Source organism: Electrophorus electricus, chromosome 13 (genome assembly GCF_013358815.1).
Source record: "Electrophorus electricus isolate fEleEle1 chromosome 13, fEleEle1.pri, whole genome shotgun sequence".
Taxonomy (NCBI): Eukaryota; Metazoa; Chordata; class Actinopteri; order Gymnotiformes; family Gymnotidae; genus Electrophorus; species Electrophorus electricus.
Genome location: NC_049547.1, coordinates 348,565 through 369,624, shown reverse-complemented (window position 1 = coordinate 369,624; position 21,060 = coordinate 348,565). Strand labels below are relative to the sequence as shown.

The window sequence follows — 21,060 nt, the reverse complement described above, 5'->3', positions numbered from 1 at the left end:
GGCCTGTGGGTTCTTCGCTTGTGGGGTGTGTGCGTGTTGGCCTGTGGGTTCTTCGCTTGGGGTGTGTGCTTGTCAGCCTGTGGGTTCTTCGCTTGGGGTGTGTGTGTCCGCCTGTGGGTTCTTCGCTTGGGGTGTGTGCGTGCGTGTGTCGGCCTGTGGGTTCTTCACTTGGGGTGTGTGCGTGCGCGTGTCGGCCTGTGGGTTCTTCACTTGTGGAGTGTGTGCGCGTGTCGGCCTGTGGGTTGTTCACTTGTGGAGTGTGTGCGCGTGTCGGCCTGTGGGTTCTTCACTTGTGGAGTGTGTGCGCGTGTGGGCCTGTGGGTTGTTCACTTGTGGAGTGTGTGCGCGTGTCGGCCTGTGGGTTCTTCACTTGTGGAGTGTGTGCGCGTGTCGGCCTGTGGGTTCTTCACTTGTGGAGTGTGTGCGCGTGTCGGCCTGTGGGTTGTTCACTTGTGGAGTGTGTGCGCGTGTCGGCCTGTGGGTTCTTCACTTGTGGAGTGTGTGCGCGTGTCGGCCTGTGGGTTCTTCACTTGTGGAGTGTGTGCGCGTGTCGGCCTGTGGGTTGTTCACTTGTGGGGTGTGTGCGCGTGTCGGCCTGTGGGTTCTTCACTTGTGGGGTGTGTGGGTGTGTGTGTCTTCATTTGTGTTGCGTGCATGGTGAGACCACTTAGATGTGATATACCCAGCTAGTCCACTTATTGGCAGGCAGGCAGGCAGTTCGTTATCTTTCCAGCTATCCATTAGTGTCGGCCAGGTAATAATATGACCATGTAATGTTACTTAGCTAACCTATCTATGTTTTGTTGCCGATGAACACTCAAAACCAAATACTTTCAAAAATAGTTAAACGTTATTAAATTCCTTTTGGCCAACGGTTAAGTGAATTGACCCTGAATTGCCTAGTTAGCCGAGGGCTCTGAGTGCTCTGTGGTCAGGTTAATAAGCTCGTCTTATCATTGAAGTTCAGTCGACGTTAACAGGGTTTAACATGCCACACTGAGCTAATTAGCTACATCCATCCACCACACTGCTTTGTGGCATTTGTCATCTCTTCATTTCATCCGTTTTGTGTACATTTTAATGTTTAATATGCACAGTTACTTTGGTACAAAAGACAGAATCACTGGATCACGCCATGCTCCTGTCGTTATTTCATCAAAAATTAGTGTCTCCTCATTATGTTCTGTCACTTTGTGTTCCAAACTTGATATGCACTTGAGAAGTAGGTTTTTTTCTCTTGCTCAGTCTTTTCATAATTTGCTTGTCAAATGTTTGACTGTATCAACAAAGCATGTTTGTGACAGTTTTGTGTACTACTGTAGAAAACCAGGTAAAATCCAGGCCATATTCCAGATAATGTAGTGGTGGTTTATCATTTGTGTACTATAATAAGTATTATTTTTGCTGGGTTTTCTTGACACTGTAACCTGTTGTGTGATATCATGTAGAGTGATGTCATTTAGACAATGTTTTGTTAGCCTTAGTTTGTGCACTTATGAAGGTCTTAATAATCACCTGATAGATGGAATCAGGCTTTTAGTGCAGGGAGACCGCAAAAAAGCTACTGTATTAGGCCGTGGTTCTTTAGTTGGATGTAATCTGTGTGGCAGTTTTCTGACATTACAGGCTTAACCATGGAATTTTGGAGACTGGTTGAATGATCAACTCATCTCACTGACTGCTGGTCACTGCCATCAGAATGTCATTTTTCGTTAGCAGCATTGGTAACAGCTCTGTTGTGATCCAGACAAAATCAAAGACATCAGTAAAGTCAGCACTCTCTTTGCTCAGATCTGCAAAGAAGGCAAAGAACTTTGAGATTTGGAGTTGGCTGGACTGTGGGGTTTTCCAGGGGTGTAAGTATGAGGCCCCTGATATTGAGAGGTCTGTGAAAGGTCTTATTCTGCCCACTGTTGTCACATATGGACATGTATGTTGGAGCTGATTAGATTCCCGTCCTGCTTGGAAGATTCCTTTTTATTACCAAAGTAACATCTTCACCAGATCTCAGAAAACATAAAGCAATCAGTCTTCTATAGTTACATACGTCATGACAGGACACCACTATCACCATCACTATAGTGGTGCTATAAGTAGTTATTACAGTATTGTTCATACTCCAGCATTTAGCAGGGTCCTTTTTATTATGTCTCCCAGCACATCTTTAGCTGCCTCATTTAGTGAAAGTGTTCATGGGTCTGTATTGATTCTTGAAGGCTAAAATGAAACCGATTAACTTTTTCTACACAACCTGAGCTTAAGAGAATGTAAGCCAATGTAAAGGCATGCATGTTGAGTGCTGTTTGAGTCATCTCTGTTTTTCTTAAATTGGAAGTGATTTACAGTCATGTTGTGAGGGAGCTAGAGAGTGAACACACTCAGAGTTTACATGCTAGTGGCTCCCTTGGGATTGGAAGAGAACTACCAGTGCAGCAGCAGTTAACACACAACTTACCTTAACTTTTTGAATGAGTTCAAAAAATGTCACTCAGTGACCAGTGTCCCATACTGTGGCAGCTGTCTCACGTCTGGCCTCTGCATTGCAGCTAAACCCGGAGGAAGTGTGAGGTGTCAGTACTTCCCGGCGGTGGACAAGGTTCTGTTTGTGGACGACTGTGCTGTGGGCTGTCGGAAGGACCTGAATGGCATCCTGCTACTGGACACGGCACTGCAGGCCCCTGTGTCCAGGCCCGAGGACATGGTCCAGCTGGAGCTGCCCGTCACGGAGGTAAGGGCCCCTCACCTGCCTCTCACCTGCCTCGGCCCTGTCACTGGTCTTGTATGTTGGCTGTTTTTGGTGTTTTATATTCTAATCAAATTAGTGATCTATGGATTTTGTAACCTTCCCCATAGATCAGAACTGAGGTTTGGTGTCAAAATGTTAGATTCTACTGTATTGGATTCTACTGTATGGGGGCTCATTCCCTTTAGGACTGACTTTCTCAGTCATACTCGGTGGTTTAATGTGGATGTTGTAACACTACGCTTTACTACGTGGTTTGAAATAGACTGTGATCTTGGCCAATGAAGGCTGTGTACTACTCAGACAATAGCTGTGTAATGTTGATAGACTGGTTGGTTGATGGTTTGTTTATGTTCTCTTTGATGTGCCAATGTTGTTCTCCACTCCCTTCATACGGATTGCAGGCGGAGAATCCAGCAGGTATCTCGCAGAAGCAGTATCTGATGCTGTGAGCAGTTTTGTGATTGAGTCAAGCCAAGGGTGCAGGGCAGTGGGAGCTCAGTGGTGAAGGTACTGTACTAGTAATCAGAAGGTTGCTGGCTCAAGTCCCACCACTGCCAGGTTGATACTGTTGGGCCCCTGAGCAAGACCCTCAACCCTCAATTACTCAGGTTGTACTCAGTCGCCTCTTTGGATAAATGCATCAGCTAAATGATGTAAATGTAAAATAGTGGGCAAGTTAGAGACCAAATGCTTCAAATATAGATGGAATAAGGAATACTATGATTAGTCAATGTGTTCAGTTTAATCCTGAATTAAACATGAAGTTGACTCTCCCGCGGACATCTAACCCTATTTATTTAATTATCTATGTGGGATGACTGTTAATTAATGAATAAAACATGCAAAGGAGTATATGATCAGTGTCACTTACTTGAACTTCACTGGCCAAGTAACATTAACCAGTAGAAAATAATTTAGTTGCCTCAAATTCAGCTTGTCTAATGTGCTCTCCTGAGCTACGTTGCAACTCACCTTCGGTCGGAGGTTTCTAGTGTTGGCCACTGAGGGCCGAGACCATTTGCTGGAACAGCTGGGGTCAGGTCAGAGTGACTGGGACAGCTCTGTCCTACACACAGTGAAGAGCACTGTAGCAGGTTTACTGCCTTACCTGTAGCAGCAGATTCATAGCTCACTGGCTGCAGTTGTAAGCTACATGTCCATCAGTGCTGTCTGTAGAGCAGGACGTCAGCCATCACCGTTTAGACTTGAGGTCTTCAACTGTGGACCTTCAGTCAAATTTCTGGTCCTGGATTTTTTTTAATTGCTTGTAGTTAATTGAAAAATTAATGTAACTGATTGGCTGCTTAGTCACGGCTGACCCTTGGGTAAAGGCAGTGTTGAAAATCAGTAGATTTTAATCCTCAAATAGCTGTGTAAATTAACTACCATTGGTTTGCAAAGGCCATAACCGAATCTTTTATTGAAGCTCCGGAGGTAATCTACTTTCACCTTCGTGACTATACTCTAGAAAGCACAGAGACTACTATGTTGTAATAAGCACTGTCATTATTATAATGGTCAGACATGTGTGCTTGATTACACTTGACCCTGTAAGATGTCAGAGAGAGAGTCAACTATATGTAGGCCAACAATATCAGTTAGCAGCATAGCAATGAGAAAAGCTCATCCTTAAAGCTAACTTTGGGCAGTAACGGTTTGGATTGGAGTGCGTTGCTACTTGGAGTGGAAATTCATTCCTCAAACGGATGTATAGGTTCTTCTCTGTTCCACTGTGACTTACGTTGTTGCACATTCAGCAAATCTAAATCTGTGGGATGTTTGCAGATCAGTAGATCAATACAGGTGCATTACACTGCCTCAGCGGTCTTAGCTGATCCGAGCAGCACTTTTAGAGACCAAGGTACACGCTCCTGGGTTTTATAGTTTTTGCATGCACTGAAATATGACCATGTGTGATACACATGATGATATATGGAACATTTATGATTTATATGGGTGTCTGAGTGCGTTTTTGTACCTTTTTTGGGTTAATTTTCAGACTCGTTGCCAAGAACATGCATTTTCAAGCTGCCAAGTCTTGTTCAGTCTGTTGTCTCCTGGATTTGGGTTTTTGTTAAATGTATGAAATCGGCGTCTTGTCCGTGACTTTGTCAATGAAGTGATCAGCAGTGTGGAGTGTCTGTCTCGTTAGTGTGGCCCTCAACTCAGATCTTGACATAGTAGAGATGGCAAGGCCCTGAAGGAGACGCTGCCTGCATGCCGGTGCTCATTAGTTTGACATCTGTGAAGCTGCAGTCGGACTAGCAGTGCCTGGTACTATTTCAGATGAACCCTGTTTACCTCACTCTTCTTTTCATATGCTCAGTAATCCTCCACCTTATGATTTCGGTGCAGTGGCTCTATTTATAGTCATGTGTTAAAGGGACTTAACTCAACTCTACCTGAGGACAATCCTTGTCCCTGTTTGCTGGTAGGGCCACTTTTATTTTCTCTTTGCTGTACACTGCACAAATGCCTTTTCTCACCAGCCTTGTTTCGGGAGCCGACATGAAAGAATAGTTCATAATGTAATTTTTCTTTGTAATAGAAGTTGTCAGGGCTACTATGTTTGGGAACAGATTTTTAAGGAGCAGTCTTTATTTCCCCAGTGATGCACTTAATTAAGTGGTGGCCTGTGTTGGGAGGCATGATGCCCTTCTCTCCAACTTTTGAACTTTCCCCTTTTTCCTATCAATTAAGAACCTTTATTTCATTTTAGAACAAAATGACATGGTGAAGCTTTATTATGAGGTCCTGAAATGGAAACTACCAGTAACGAATCTAGCATCTTTGAGCAGCGCTCGTCCATGCAGCATGGAATCGGCCCCAGAGGGCAGTTGGGAGCGTGCAGCAGGGAGTCGACCCGCAAACGTGTACATGGTGAGCAGCTCGGGTGCGAGGCACTGGGTGGTCAGCGGGGCTGCAACGCTGCCTGCATACCCTGTGTCCAGATGCTCTAAGGGCACTGCAGGAGAGCTGGAGGCTCCTGTCCTGCATTAGAGAGCCAACGCTGCCGTTCTTCTCTGTGCTTGGAGCTCTGGTGGTGGGCTCCCACAGCTGTCTGAAGTCTGATGGAAGGACAGACTTGTCCATAATGCACTTAATTCCCATTTTGTCAAACGGAGCAAAATCTGAGCAGCTCAGAAAACTCCTTGAAACTTGTCCAGTTCCATCCCACGTTCCCTGTGGGGTTTTGGGTTGTTTCTTTTTTCTTTCTTTCTCTTCAGGACATTGTGTGTGTCATTATTTTTTCCACTCCGTAGTCTGCCTGGGACAGCAGGCTTGTCGGGGTAATTGGATGGGGTTGGACAGTAAACCTACATGCCTTTCTGTCATTCCCAAAGGCCCAGCAGATGCTGTACGCATGCCTGGAGAAGGTGGACATTTCCAACACGGAGGGCTATGACCTCTTCCTCACCCAGCTCAAAGAAGGCTTGAAAAATACCTCACATGAGACGGCAGCCAATCACAAAGTGGCCAAGGTGAGTCATACCAACATGGACCAATCTCAGCCAGGCATCCCCAGTGCCGGATCTTCTGAGTTCTTGCGTTGCACGTATCTGTTCAGATATTCATTCCTTGGGTCTGATTTAGCCTGAGAGAAGCTCAGTGTGTATACAAGGTTGACCCAGACTCTTTGTATAATGCTGCACTTGAGATATAATGGACATTGTTCGGGTTAAAGCCAATGAGAATGTGTCCTGTGACCCAAATCTGAAGGCGTGTGTGTTGTTGTTGTTTTTTTACATTTCTGTATTTCTGTTTGTAGTAGATGGAATGCATAACTACTTTCATCTCAGTGTCGAACAGCACAAATAATAGATGCAAGCTCTCTCTCATGAGGAGTTAACAAGAAGCTGTGATTTCTCTGGAGAATGAACACACACCGCCACAGAGGTTGAGTGAGAGACAGTGTGAGGCTCTGGTGCTGGTTCTGTATTAATCTGTGGTGGGATTTCAGTCTGAGCTCTTGAGCTGATGAGACTCTCCTATCTGCTTTGTCTTTGATTTTGGGTCCACACATACACACACACAAATGTACTGGTATAATACTGAGGCCTGGTATTAGGCGTGTTTTGGTGTTACCCATCGCTTGACTTTTTATTGGGGGCGGTGGATTATGCGTGCAGACACTCCCTCTGCCTCACTGCAGCGTACACACACATCGAAACAGCTGCTGCAGTGCTCACTGGCATATCAGTAGGCACCAGCAGTGACTCTGCAGGTTCTCACACACACACGCTCTCCTCGTCCAGAAGCTGCTCAAAACTGAGGGCAGCTGGAAAGCAATCCAGAGTAAAACCTGAGTTACAACACCCAGATTCCAGCCCGTCCACCTTAGTCCTTGTCATGTGGAAGCCTGCGGTGTTTTGTACATATCTTCCCCATAAACCTCCATCATTACAGCACTACAGTTCTGTACCTATTGGGGCTCACAAACCCACTGACCCTCGTTCACTGGAACAACCGGGTGGTGTGCTCAAACTAGCCTTCTCCCTTCTATCTCTCACACACACACACACACACACACACACACACACACACACACACACACACACACGAGAAGTCTCATTATCTCCCTCTGCAGTCACAGGCTCTGATGAATAAGGGCTTTTCTAAACCATCAGGAATGGTGCCCAGAACCCGGGCAACAGGAGAGGAGAAAGGTATTCTGACACCCCAGTGCGTTGACATGGGCCTCCCTGTCTTCTCCTTCACTCGCAATACTCCTTGCACTGCGAGCAAATTCTAGATTGAAAAGACAAAAAAAGCCTGTTTGTGGAGTTGTTTTGGCTGTAGGGGTAACAGCTCCTCACCCTGCCTGGAGAAGGTCCACAGCATGGAGCGGTTAGCCGGACTCCTCCACCTTAACGTGCTCCTTCAACTTGCCTTTAGCTTCCCTTCCCTCCTTTTACTTCCTCATCATCTTTTCCAGGATGTTTTTTTTGACTCGCACATCCCTGCCCCACTGTGACTAGTCAGAAGTGACGGTTTTTTTACAAATGTTGTATTGGCATGCATCACAACAACAGGTGGAGATGTAGATGTGTGATGCTGCTTCTCACATGCACTTTAATAAAGTTACTGTAGGTTCAAAGCCTTCCTGCAATTGGAGATGTGTTCTATTCAGAGAGCAGTTGATTCACACAACCTATAGTCTGCAGTTCCATAGGTTGAATCAAGTCTCTGATCTCATCACTTAAGTTCTCTCTCTCTCTCTCCACCCCCCCCCTCCAGTGGGCAACGGTGACCTTTCACCTCCCTCACCACGTCCTAAAGCTGGTTGCGAGTGCCATAGTGAATGAGTTGAAGAAACTGAACCAGAACGTGGGCGCCCTGTCTGTGGCCTCCTCTGTGATGGACAGGCTCTCCTACCTCTTACCCAGCGGCCGGCCCGAGTTGGGCGTGGGGCCCGGACGCTCTGTAGACAGGTGAGCCCCTCAACCTGGCTGGACCTCACAGGCTGCCTTACATTTTACAGATGATTCTGAATTCTAGATCCTCCACTGTTGTACTCTGAAGCCAGCTAACTGTGTACTGAACTCTTTTACTCTGTATCCACCTTTACTGACCTTCAGTGTATGTTCAGTTTTTAAACGTGCAGCGTGGGTGAAGACCAGGACTAAAGCGTGTGCGCTTCCACAGGTCTCTGATGTACAGTGAGGCGAACAGGAGAGAGACCTTCACGTCCTGGCCCCATGCAGGCTACCGCTGGGCCCAGCCAGACCCCATGGCGCAGGCAGGCTTCTACCACCAGGTGGTGCCCACAGCCCAACTCGCACATCACTTTCTTTTCGGTCCTTTTTTTAAAAACTGAATGTATAACAATTCACATTACTAAAATATTACAAAAAAGATGTTTCAAAGGTACAGCTGAAGTTCTTTCCAACTCTAAATTGTCTGCAGTGGTTAAAAATGTGCTGTGCCCCTTTAAGAGGCCTCTGTTGCGGAGTTCTTATTGGTCATCCAGAATTCTTTTGCATTGCACACATACTTCCTTGACAGTCCACAAGCAGTCCTGCAGGTGCGTGTGCAGGCTAAAAGGGGATGGGTTAGACCTGTGAGGAGGGGAGAGAGGAATAGAGAGAGATTTGCCATTGCTTTCAGATGTGATGTGGGGAATCCCCTGTCGCTGTTAGCACTCGCGCTCTCTCTCTGTCTGTCTGTCTCGCTCTGTCTCTCTCTCTCTCTCGCTCTCTCTGTCTGTCTCTCCTCTTCCTCTCCCACGCCTTCACAGCACCTCTCTGTCACCATGCATGCCAAGGAGGCCAGGTCGTGTTGGTTACCACGGAGACGGAACTGCTCCTGTTGCCTATGCGCCCTGTTGTCATGCCAACCAATGGTGGGCGAGGAGCGGAATGGAGGGTTCTGTTGTGAAAAGATGAAAGGGTGTGATTCCTCTTTTGATGAACCTCTTTTTGTGAAAACTGGAAGTTTTCCTGGACGTCTGCCCTCACTACCCTTCCCTTCCTTTCTCCTCACAGCCGGGACGAGCAGCTCACGATTGTTCAGGACTATTTATCTGTGTTTGTACACTGCTGGCTCACCGCTGGGCCACACTAACGTGCCTCTCTGTGTCATGGTCCTCAGCCGGCGTCCACGGGTGATGACCGGGCCATGTGCTTCACCTGCAGCGTGTGTCTGGTGTGCTGGGAGCCAACAGATGAGCCCTGGTGGGTTGTTTTCTCATATACACACGTACGCTTGGGCCAAAACAGGAAGTGGTGGTTAAAGAGCCGGACGGTGCATGAACAGGGAATGATATCGTTAGCATTCTCTTATTTGCATGCTTCCAGATTATATTAACTTGTTGGCAAATTCCAGTTATTGTTAAGATCTTGCATATAAAAAGCATTTGTAAGTGTAAAAGTCAAACTTTTTGCTACAATGCTTTTGGGGAGATTGGCCATCAGTGAGCGTGTGCTAACCCCACCCACCTCCTCACGTTCAGGTCGGAGCATGAACGTCATTCGCCCAACTGTCCATTCGTCAAAGGGGAACACACGCAGAATGTGCCACTATCCGTCACCCTGGCAACAAGTCCCGCCCAGTTCCCCAGCTCTGACTGCTCTGACAAGATCGCCTGTTATGGCTTTGGAAGCTGCCCGCACTTCCTCGCCACGGCAACCAAGATGGGCAAGATCTGCATTTGGGATGTGTCTAAGCTTATGAAGGTAATAGCAGTGTAGTCTGTGGTTTATGACCACAGTTGGTCTCTGTTTTATAAAGGGTCATAATTGTGTAGTCTGTGGCTTGGCTGTGCCTTGTAACAGTGGAAACTTTTCTGTGATTAATAACAGTTACTGATGGCCTAGTCTGATGTTCATAACAATCCATAACAGTTGTGGTGTACATATTCTTTGGTTGCTTTGAGAGTATATAGTAGTAGAATGCTGCTTCTCGTGTGTGTGTGTGTGTGTGTGTTTGTGTGTGTGCGCTACACCTGTAATTATTCTCAAATTATTACACATCCATCAACAGACCACACCTTGAAGACTAGCCTAGGCTGTGGCTGTGCCCAACCATGACTAAGACCATGTCTTAGAGAAGCAGGGTTGCCCTAGGTGTGCTGTGTGCATGACTAAAGTTACCATCACCTTGCAGTGAGCGCTCCAGCAGTGCTCAAGCTTGTAAGAACCTCTTGTGTTCCTGCTCGGACATGCAGGTGCACTTGAAGTTTGAGGTGAACCCGTATGACCCCGTCATCCTGCGGCAGCTAATCTTGTCCGGGAGCGAACAACCGAGTGTCTCGGGCTCCGAGTCCCGCAGACCCACCCTCGCCTGGCTAGAGGACACATCCAGCTGCTCCGACATCCCCAAGTTAGAGGGGGACAGGTGACTCATACCTGTCTACTCTGAAGGGCCCTGTGTGTAGAAGTACACGCGTGGGTACTGTACCTATTCACCTGCTTCTGTCAGTAAAGGCAGGTTTTTATGTTCAGACCGTGTTGTTGTGAATTTAACCTTTCTGACCTTTGTAACCAGTGATGATCAATTGGAGGACTCTGACAGCGAGGAACATTCCAGATCAGAGTCTGTCACAGGTATGCGAGCCTCAGCCCCTTTGTCTGCTTTAATGTCACTCCATAGCACGCTGAGATGGCTCTTATGACGTTCTCCTCTCAGCGTATCCTGTTTTGCCTGGTTGTGGCTTTTTTTTAGTGTTAGACTTATTTCTGGTGTGTGTCTGAATGCCTGTGTGGATGTGTGTGTGGCTACACACCTGGTTTTGTGTGTGTGAATGCATGTGCACATGTTTGTGTGCGCACGTGTTCTTACAGGACTGCTGGGCCCTAAGGAAAGCATAGAAGTGAGTGTGGGTGTGACGGCGCTCAGCATTCTCCAGCAGCCGGAAAAGCTCCAGTGGGAGGTAGTGGCCAGCGTCCTGGAGGACACCGTCAAAGACTTGGAGGAGCTGGGCGCCAATCCGGCCCTCTCGCTTGGCCCTGCCAAGCCCGACAAGGCCAAGGACAAGCTAGCAGAGCCCCACAACATTCCCTTCCCCTGCCTGCTGGCCGGAGGCCTGCTGAGCTACCGCTCAGCGGCTGCCTCCCCCATGGCCCCGCCCCAGTCCCGTCGCCAACCCAACAGCCCCGTGAGGACTCCCGTTCCTGAGAGTCTCGCGCCCCACCAGGGCCCCATGGAGATCGAGATGTGCGAACCGCCCTCTGAGCTGGGCTCTCCAGGGCCGCCGGCAGGTGCACCCGTGCGCAGGACTATGCCCGTTCTGCTCCTGTACAGTATCAAGGAGGCGGACGAGAAGGCGAGCGGCAAGGTTTTTGCCCAGATGAACAGTCTGATGGGGAAGGGCTTGCACGAGGAGGGCTTCACCGTGCCACAGATCATCGAGATGGAGTTCGACACGCACGAGCAGCTTCTCCTCCAGGATCCGCCCATCACATACATACAGCAGTTCGCCGATGCCGCTGCCGGACTGGGTCCGCCGGACGGTGAGAAGTGGAGCTCTCTGGGGTCAGTGCCTCGGCCAGGCTCCCTGGTGCAGTGCCTGCGTCTCCCCAAAGCCTTGGAGGAGGAGAACTTGTACGTGGACTCCATCACACCGTGCAGCGACGGCTTGCACCTGCTGGTGGGGCTGCAGCCCTGCTCCGTTGAGTCGCTCAGCGCCATAAACCAGGTGGAGGCGCTCAACACCCTCAACCGCCTACACTCAGCCCTGTGCGGGCGGAGGAAGGGCCAGGCTCTGGCCAACGGGCATCAGAGCCATGCGGGCACCTCGCCACCCCAAACGCCCCTCATCTTGCCGCCTCCCGACCAGCAGCAGGAGCAGCCTCACGCCTCCAGGCCATTAGGGGGCAGCGGTGGGGGCGGCTACTTGGCGCTGTACAAGCTGAACTACTCCACACGCGTTGTGACGCTGGAGGAGGAGCCCGTGAAGGTGCAGCAGATCTGGGACCCTCGCGACGCCATCACCTCCCTGCTGCTCCTCCCACCTGACGTGCTGGACGCCCGGGAGGACGACGGCGAGGACACGTCCGAGGAGTCCACGCCGTCGGGGGTGAAAAACGGAGCCGGGACTGGGCCCTCCACTGCCGCCGCCCCCAACGCAACGGCAGGCTCCGGGAAGGAGAAGAGGACAGAGGTAACTGGACTTGGCCACCTGGTGGTCACCACGCAGGCAGGGTGCGTCATGATCCTCGACCTGTCTACTCTGGAAGTGCTGGCCAAAGTGGAGCCGCCGAGGAAGGAGGGGACGGATGAGGTGGACCCCTTCGTCTCCGTCACTTACTGCTCTGGAACGGACCGCCTGTGTGTCTGCACTGCAGGTGTGTGTGTGTCTGTGTGTGTGTGTGTGTCCCAGCCCTGGGAAACATTTGTCTCCATCAGCCTCACGTCAAACTCACTGATGTTTTAATACTAATAATGGAGGCTTAAAGGCTGTTGGGGCGCCTCAAACGCCTCGAGGCTGCAGCTGCTATAATGAACGTTTCTGTTCTTAGCAGGATTTCATAGACCGGTTTAAATCTTGGTATGGCTGTAGGAGCTCAGTATACACACATTCGCTTCAGAGGACTGGCATTATTAGGACATAACTGGCAAAGTCAAATTTTTATACTATACAGTTGTATTGTTTGCTATGTTGAATTTTAAAAGGTTTAAAATTGCATCATAATTTTTTTATGCTATGTCACCTTGCCCATTGAGAGAAGGGAATAGGTACACATTTATATTTTGTTGCTGAAAAGCTCTTTTTATTATTATTATTATTATTATTATTATTATTATTATTATTGGGGTGTTTGGGGTCACTGTTTTGTGGGTGGGAACTATTTTAGAAATTCATTTCAAAGCTATTGAACTAGGTTAACCCCTGGGTTAATACAACCTAACCTCCCTTGTGTATGAGAGGCCTACACTGAATGATCGGACACTTCGACTGAAACTACAGCACGGCTCAGGTTATGCTGAGAGCATGAAGGCATGCATGGAAACGGATACACTTATAATTATTGTGCGTGACAGATTTGGCAATGCAGTATATTAAACACATGATTTGTACAAGGACGTGTGTGTGTGTGTGTGTGTGTGTGTGTGTGTGTGTGCGTGCGCGTGCGCGTGCATTAAGGGAATTTCATCCTTCTCGTCTAGTTTCTTCTAGGGCTGTCTCTAGTTCTGCCATTCCTCTAGGTGGTCCGTATATATCCCAGCTGTATAGTGCAGCTAGCTCCACACTCCCTTACACGAGTGCTGTGAGAGGCTTTAACGGTGTTCTTTGCTGTAGAGACAATCATCTCAATACACTTCTGTTGGAAATCATTCATCTGCTCCTCTAGCACATAACTCCAGCTCCCTGGTGCCTGTCCTGGCCTTCCGCATGTTTTCCAGTCCCAGGCTTAATAAGGAAGCCGTAACACTCGTCCAGAATGCCTGTGTCCTTCTTTTAAGGACTACCTTAAAAAGCTCTGCTCCTGCAGAGCACAGGTGGAAGAGAAATCATGCCACCACTTTCTTTCACAGGCTCTTGTGTTTTTCTTAAGGTGGAGAGCTTCATTTCCTTCAAATTGGAGGTGTGTGTGATGATATTGACGACGCCGACATTTTTGTCGACGGCCCCGTGTCTAAAGGGGTGGAGCAGCTGCTGGAGGGAGCGAAGGCCTCGTCCAACCCCTCCAGCCCCGGTATCTCAGGTCTGCCAGCGCTCTGCCACGCCTCACATCCCGTCCAGCGTGTCCAGCGTGTAGGAGCAGTACCCAGCATGCTGAAAGGGGTTGCTTCTTCAGTTCAGCTTTACTGTTATTAACCCTGTAATTATTGCTGTCAATAAATGTTCAATGTCTAAAGCCTGAAGACTGGGTTGATGTTTGAAGATGTGCTGGGCCACTTTAATGGTTTTGACAACTCCTCTCATTTGAACAAAGTTTTTGAGTCATAAAAGACTCGAGACTGTGTTCTTTTTGCCCTTCCTGAGAGGAGTCTCATCGTTGATGGAGTTGTAGCTGCAGTCATGTAGTTTAGCGTGTTCACTTTTTTTCCCTGCGTCCGGTAGGTCAGGGTGGTTCGGGTATTACAGACGATCTGTGTGTACAGGGGTCGACCTCCTGGTGGACCAACCATTGACCGTGGAGACGCTGTCCTCTCTGGTGGAGCTGACCCGCTTTGAGACGCTCACGCCGCGCTTCTCTGCCACGGTACCCCCTTGCTGGGTGGAGGTGCAACAGGAGCAGCAGCAGAGACGCCACCCCCAACACCTGCATCAGCAGCACCATGGAGACGCCGCCCAGCACACACGCACCTGGAAGCTGCAGAGCGACAGGTGAACGCACGCGGAATACACACACCTCAAGGCAGGCTGGAGACACACATGGAACACACACACCTCAACGCAGGCTGGAGAAGCACGCGGAACACACACCTCAGCGTAGACTGTCTAGTATAATTCTGCTTTGTTTTGCTGTACTGAGTCTTGGTGGTTCTTAATCTCAAGTCATTCACATTGTCCGCGACATTAAGAGCCTACGTGATTCTGCAGCTGGGTTGTATTTCAAAAGTGGTAATACCAGCAGAAGGTGCTGCAGGCTTCACCACAGTGACGTGTGTGTGTATGCTTGTGACACTGGAATGCTCCGTGTGATGTTGTGCATGCAGTATGAACGGTGCTTAACAAATGTAGGTGTGCACTTGTCACTGACTTGGGCTGGGGTTTGAGGGCACAACCCTAACTCTGTCACAGTGATGAGAGTGGGCTGTGTTCCTCTGCTCGGAGATGTGGCACAAAAATAGGATCTTTGATCATTAAAGCCAAAACAGTAGTGCCACGATCCTTGAAGTCAAACGAAGAGTAGATTAATATGGGGAACTGGATTAGGTTGAAGAGATTGAAGGTCCACTGGGACGTGCCTGGAAACGCGAGCATAACCGTGTGCCAGCAAGTTACGAGGTCATCCAAGGTCACCTGAGTTCGGTTCATGTCATCTGGTGGTTAGCAGTGCAGGCGTCATGGCAAGCCTCCCCTCTAACAGCAGGCGTTCCTCTCTTGCAGCACCAGCTGGGACGAACACGTTTTCGAGTTGGTCCTGCCCAAAGCTTGCATGGTGGGCCACGTGGACTTCAAGTTTGTGCTGAATGCCAGTATTCCTAACATTCCTCAGATCCAGGTCACACTGCTGAAGAACAAGGCCCCCGGCTTGGGCAAAGGCAATGGTGAGTGAGGGGTCCCACCCACCGGCCGGCGGGTGATGACGTGTTTAATGAGTCACTAACCAACCTGTCAACAGACGTGTCCAAAACATGCTCCTATAGGCTGTTGTTTGGAACCATTTGATTTTTGCAATGTAAATATTTGTTTGTTACATAAATGCTGAAACTGTATGAAACCCGCAGACTGTAATGATGCACGTATAATTTTGCTGGCTCTGCCATTTATGATTTACATGTACATTTCCGGCATTTAGCTGACACTTTTATCCAAAGCAACTTACAATTCTGACTGAACACAGCTTGAGTAATTGAGGGTTAAGGGTCTTGTTCAGGGGCCCAACAGTGGAAACCTGGCAGTGGTGGGACTTGGAACTGGCAACCTTCTGATTACTAGTCCAGTACCTTAACCACTGAGCTCCCACTGCCTTATGATAGTTTTAAGGTTTGTTTGTTTGTTTTTTGCTTCTGTTTTTCATTGTTTTTCAGTCTGCTGTATAGTTTCTCTTTTCTGTACTCTTCCTGTTTGTAATCAAATGTATTTGCTGTTGGTGCCCTCAGAGTCTGCTGTAGACAGGCAGATAGCCTTCCCTCTGGCTCACGTGCTGCACGCCAACGGTGAGCGGAACGGACAGCCCTTTCTTCCCGACTTTGGAGATGACATCCAGTTCATGGACATAGAGGAGACCGCAGGTAAGGGGAGGTGCCCAGGCACATGGAGGTGATGATCTGGGGCTGGCCTTCCCCTCCCTGTAGTCGTGAAGAAATCAAGCTCTCTCTCTAAAGTTCACTAGCAAGGTTTTGACCTGACAAATGGTGCTGAGTTCATTTCTGAAGTTTCTCCTAATTGCAGGCTATGCTCAGAACAGTGTGAATGTGTAAAAGCATGTGTGTGTTGCATATGAAATAAAGATGGCCCTTTGTCTCCTCCATCGTGCTGGTGCAGGGTCCAGGCTGTGTCCCTTCCTGGAGGACCATAAAGAGGATATCCTGTGCGGGCCCGTGTGGCTGGCCAGCGGCCTTGACCTCTCGGGCCACGCCGGCATGCTAAGTCTCACTAGCCCCAAACTCGTTAAAGGTACAGTTTTCCTGTTTTTTTGGAGCAGTGCACAGAGAATGTCACTGCTGAAGTAGCTTTGCAGATATCTGAATATCAGCTGTGAATTTGCCACTGCAGACATCGGGGAGACGAGCTGGTTCCTTTAGAGACATTCTTTCTCTAGTCCTCCTTATTGTAATGTCTGAATGTAAGATGGGGGTGAAAGCAGGTGAACACTCAGTGCTTATGAGAGATGAATGGGATATATAATCGTAGGTGGAGCAAGCGCTTGTTGGTAGATTGCACCTTTATGTTCTGTCTGTCTCTTCTTCCCTGTTCTTTCTCTTTCCTCATCCTACTCCTCCACAGGCATGGCAGGGGGGAAGTACCGCTCATTCCTGGTGCATATCAAGGCGGTGTGTGAGAAGGGTCCTGAGGAGAGTCCCCGCCGGTTGCTGCGTATGACCCCTGCTAAGGCCCAGTGCAGCAAGGCCCCTTCTCTCTCCTCCCTGCTTCAGAAGGCTCAGGCCACCAAGGTACCAGCCATCGGCACCTCCGCTACTTCACTGCTCACGTTTTCATTTTGGCCAATAGTGACGATTTACACAAGAGTTTCTGTTGCACTGTAGAATGGCTGTTGTAGAAGAGAAACTCATTCAGATTTGCTAGTAAAATCTTACTGTGTCTTGGTCAAGCTTGACCACATTTCTTAGAGAGAGCGAGCGCACGCTAATGAACACTGCCTAATGCTTGGACAGCACTACTGCTGTGACTACTCTCTGCAAGCGATTGGCCTGTTCTAATATCTGGACATGCCAGTCTTAACAGCTGTGTAATGACTTGTTTCCTGTGTTTCATGGTGTTGTGCTGTTCAGGAGAAGGCCTCCACATCTAAAGTAGACTCTCAGGTTGCTCCTAAGAAGACAGATAACCTGCGAGGCTGTGACCTGTTGCTGGAGGTGTCCATCACAGTGCGGAGGTTTAAGAAGACGTCTGTACCCAAAGAGAGGTGAGTGGACTGCTGTTTCAGGACAAGAAGTCATTTCAGATGTAATGTTAGCCCTGGTCTGAGCCGCTGGCACGCAGGAGCAAATGAATGACGGTTTGTTTGTTTGTCTGTCATTCCAGAGTGCAGCGCTGTGCCATGCTGCAGTTCCCTGAGCTGCCTGAGAAGCTGCTAAGGGCACTGTGTCAGCGTGGTGAGGAGGCCCCACCCTCCGAACACTCCCACAGCCTCACCCTGGACATCCTGTGCTGGCTGGCTGGGGTCTACTCCAACGGCCCCTACAGGTAACGCTCCTGCCATCCTCCCCAGGCTCTGGAGAGTGGAAGTCAGGTTCTCATGAGTCTCCTTCTCCCTCTGATGCGGTCACTTGTCTTCCCAGCTTCCGAGAAGGGAAGGAGGGGCTCCAGACCAAAACCAGGAAGCGCCTCCCCGACATCATCCGGGCGTGCTTCTTCCAGGCAGGCCGCAGCGTCGCACACAAATGTGCCCGCTTTCTCGCACTTTGCATCAGGTGAGCTTGCCGGCGAACGCTGAAACTTCTTCAAACTTCACTTCAAACGCACCCCCGGCACCTGTGTGCTGGTCTTGGTGGTGATTATGCAAATGGCCTGTTGTGTTTTGTCAGTAACGGGAAGGGAGAGGCGAGTCAGCAGGGGTTTGGCCAGGCTCTGCTCAGAGCCCTGCTGGACAACATGCCGTACCTGCCTGCGGCGGCCACTGGAGGTAACCGCGCGCCACCACACAGTAAATGCCCTTCAGCGGCCTCAGGGTTCACGTTCATGTAGGTGGAGCGTCGCTGAGTAGCCCGAGTTTCACCGCTTACTGCTAATCTTGTGTTGCAGCAGTATTTAAACAACCCCTCTCCAGTGCAGCACTGTTAGCGTACGAGGGAGGGAGTTTGGGCCTGACCTTGCAGTGACCCCAGGCTGGTGTTTCCTTGGCCTCAGGTTCGGTCTTCTGGTATTTCGTCCTGTTGAACTACGTGAAGGACGAGGACCTGGCCAGCTGCAGCACGGCCTGCGCCTCCCTGCTCACCGCAGTCTCTCGCCAGCTCCAGGAGCGTCTCACGCCGCTTGAGGCCTTACTCCAGACCAGGTGCTGCTCCACGCTGTGTGCTCACTACAGCTGGGACAGAAAGACCAAAAGATTGATTTTCTGATTAAAATGTGTTCGGACAGACCAGTATTGATTCCTAAAAGCCCATGGTTGGTCTCCTAGTTGGTGTGTGCAATTGGTCCAGAAGTTACAATAACCTTTATTTGAAAACTACAGGGAAGTGAGGCTCTGTGGAGTTGACTATGGGATGTTAACTATGGGACGTCTGTGGATATGTTGCCATTCATCTGTAGTCTTTACTGTCTTCAGTCCCCAGTTGGAGTAGACCCCAGCAGTAGCTGTTCTGCCATTATCATTACAACAAGAGTTGTTCAATACATCAGTCAACTCTGATCCAAATGAACGAACTGTGTGTGTGTGTGTGTGTGTGTGTGTGTGTGTGTGTGTGTGTGTGTCTGCGAGCGCAGGTATGGCCTTTATGGTTCCCCGTTCGACCCAGTTCTCTTCGATCTGGAGGTGAGCGGCTCATCCTGCAAGAACGCCTACAACAGCAGTGTCAGCTCACAGTCCGACGAGATCGACCTGTCTGACATTCTCTCAGGTCTGGCCACAAACACACTGAAATCACACCAGACAAAAGTACAGTTCAAACGTTATATATAGAAATAAAAGGCTTATTTTCACTCACTCACTGAATGACGGACTAACCGACCCCTTTATTGAAACGCACGTCTGTTCAGTAGGTATCCAGCTTGGTATCCAAGATACCAATACACCCACCGTGGTTGCCTGTGAGTGTTGTTCTGATTAGATAAGTGCTCATATGGGTGGATCACATCCAAGAACATTAGCTAGTGGCTTTTTTGGGAGGTAATCTAACTAATGACATTGCATTTTGCCCAGAGTGTAAGAACATTGATTTTCACTGCTCAGGACATGCAAACAATGAGCTACTGTTTGCAAGCCAACAGACACTTTTTAGCCAAGTAACATGAAAGATCACTTTTCGCAATTTCTTGGATGCTGTAGTTAAACTTCCTGTTTGGGGTGGTAAGGTTAGATACAGCTATATTTATCTGCTCTCTGTCTCCCCCTGCTGTAGGTAACGGTAAGGTTAGTGGCTGCGAGGCTGCTGAAGGCAGCTTCACGGCCCTGACTGGTCTCCTGGAAGTCGAACCTCTGCACTTTACTTGCGTCTCCACTAGTGATGGCACTAGAGTGGAGAGGGATGATGCAAGTATGTTCACCGGTATATATCTCGTCTCACTGCTTCTGTCTCTCCTCCACGCTGCACCACTGTTACCTGGTGTCCACAGGCCAGTGCTTCCACTCTAGTTCTCTTTTCTTACTGTGTATACATCTGATAGCTAATATTAAATGTTTTTATACTGAAAGAATGATTTAGCCAAAAATGCACTCAGGACTAATGGTGAGTAAAGACCAGTTAACATGGTTTCATGTCTCTACTGGGGTCCCAGTAACTGTGGCCAGGCACAGTGATTGTAAAGGAGGTGGCTAGCCCTTTGACCTCTGACCTCTGGCCTGTTTGGCAGTGAGCACATTTGGCGTGACGCCCACGGTGGCGGGTCTGTCGGCGGGTCCTGTCGGTGAGGCATCCACAGCCCTGAGCTCAGCTGCTCAGGTGGCGTTGCAGTCGCTCTCCCACGCCATGGTGTCCGCAGAGCAGCAGCTACAGGTGCTACAGGAAAAACAGCAGCAGTTACTCAAACTACAGCAGCAGGTTAAACACACACACACGCCCATGTACAATCATACTACATCCCTGTGCTGTGCACGTGTGTACATGCGTGTACCCCTATGTGTATGTGTGTATACACGTGCATACACGTGCCTTTGTTCAAACTCAGTTAAGGGGGGTTTCTCCAGCACTGTTGCTGAGATCATATCGGCATATTGAAGTGTTGCACTTGTCCTGATGTCTGTGCGTGCGTGTGTGTGTTGCGGAGCAGAAAGCCAAGCTGGAGGCCAAGTTACACCAGACTACATCAGCTGCGGCCCAGGCTGCCTCCTCCGTCGGCCCCGTGCACAACTCTGTGCCTCCCAACCCGGCAGGGGCCCCTGGCTTCTTCATCCACCCATCTGACGTCATCCCCCCAACGCCTAAAACCACGCCCCTCTTCATGACGCCCCCGCTCACGCCCCCAAACGAGGCCGTGTCGGCCGCCATCGGGGTGGAGCTTGCCCAACTCTTTCCAGGCTCCATCGTCGAGCCTCTGCCTGTCAACCTCTCTGCTCAGAACAAGAGCACCCACAAAGCCAAGCCGGTTGGTGAACGCCCACACACGCCTTGTATTCCTTTAATTGCTGTGTAGCTTACATTGGTACTTTTAGTAAAAATGGCACCATAAAGAAAGACTGTAATGATCACAGATACCACAGCAGGTGTTCTACAGAAGACTAGACCAGACTAGTCAGACCGAGAGAACGACAGCAGTCCAGTTGTATGTGTGCTGCAGACTGGCCTCCTGTCGTCGTCGTTATCCTCATCATCGTTGTTGTTGTTGCTGTGACAGAGCCCGATGGGCTGCGGGCTGGCGT

At 49.3% G+C, this 21,060-nt stretch overlaps 1 protein-coding gene across 8 annotated transcripts in view; it reads left to right on the top strand.

Annotated features, from left to right (window-relative positions):
- Nucleotides 1–21,060, top strand: part of birc6 (baculoviral IAP repeat containing 6) — an 87,631-nt gene that overhangs the window by 8,670 nt on the left and 57,901 nt on the right. For 5 of the 8 annotated variants that reach the window (XM_035532720.1, XM_035532727.1, XM_035532724.1 and 2 more), the window contains exons 2-26: nt 2,547–2,728; nt 6,091–6,228; nt 7,985–8,178; nt 8,393–8,504; nt 9,338–9,420; nt 9,699–9,921; nt 10,413–10,582; nt 10,733–10,791; nt 11,029–12,531; nt 13,744–13,893; nt 14,294–14,519; nt 15,246–15,406; nt 15,962–16,093; nt 16,347–16,478; nt 16,809–16,975; nt 17,315–17,448; nt 17,568–17,729; nt 17,825–17,956; nt 18,071–18,168; nt 18,393–18,540; nt 18,969–19,102; nt 19,604–19,750; nt 20,055–20,242; nt 20,472–20,786; nt 21,036–21,060. The exon at nt 21,036–21,060 is cut by the window's right edge and continues 75 nt beyond it. In XM_035532720.1, the coding sequence (XP_035388613.1) occupies nt 2,547–2,728; nt 6,091–6,228; nt 7,985–8,178; nt 8,393–8,504; nt 9,338–9,420; nt 9,699–9,921; nt 10,413–10,582; nt 10,733–10,791; nt 11,029–12,531; nt 13,744–13,893; nt 14,294–14,519; nt 15,246–15,406; nt 15,962–16,093; nt 16,347–16,478; nt 16,809–16,975; nt 17,315–17,448; nt 17,568–17,729; nt 17,825–17,956; nt 18,071–18,168; nt 18,393–18,540; nt 18,969–19,102; nt 19,604–19,750; nt 20,055–20,242; nt 20,472–20,786; nt 21,036–21,060 (5,115 nt within the window). The remainder of the gene's footprint in view (nt 1–2,546; nt 2,729–6,090; nt 6,229–7,984; nt 8,179–8,392; nt 8,505–9,337; nt 9,421–9,698; nt 9,922–10,412; nt 10,583–10,732; nt 10,792–11,028; nt 12,532–13,743; nt 13,894–14,293; nt 14,520–15,245; nt 15,407–15,961; nt 16,094–16,346; nt 16,479–16,808; nt 16,976–17,314; nt 17,449–17,567; nt 17,730–17,824; nt 17,957–18,070; nt 18,169–18,392; nt 18,541–18,968; nt 19,103–19,603; nt 19,751–20,054; nt 20,243–20,471; nt 20,787–21,035) is intronic. The other 3 variants (XM_035532725.1, XM_035532723.1, XM_035532726.1) reach the window with 2 other exon arrangements.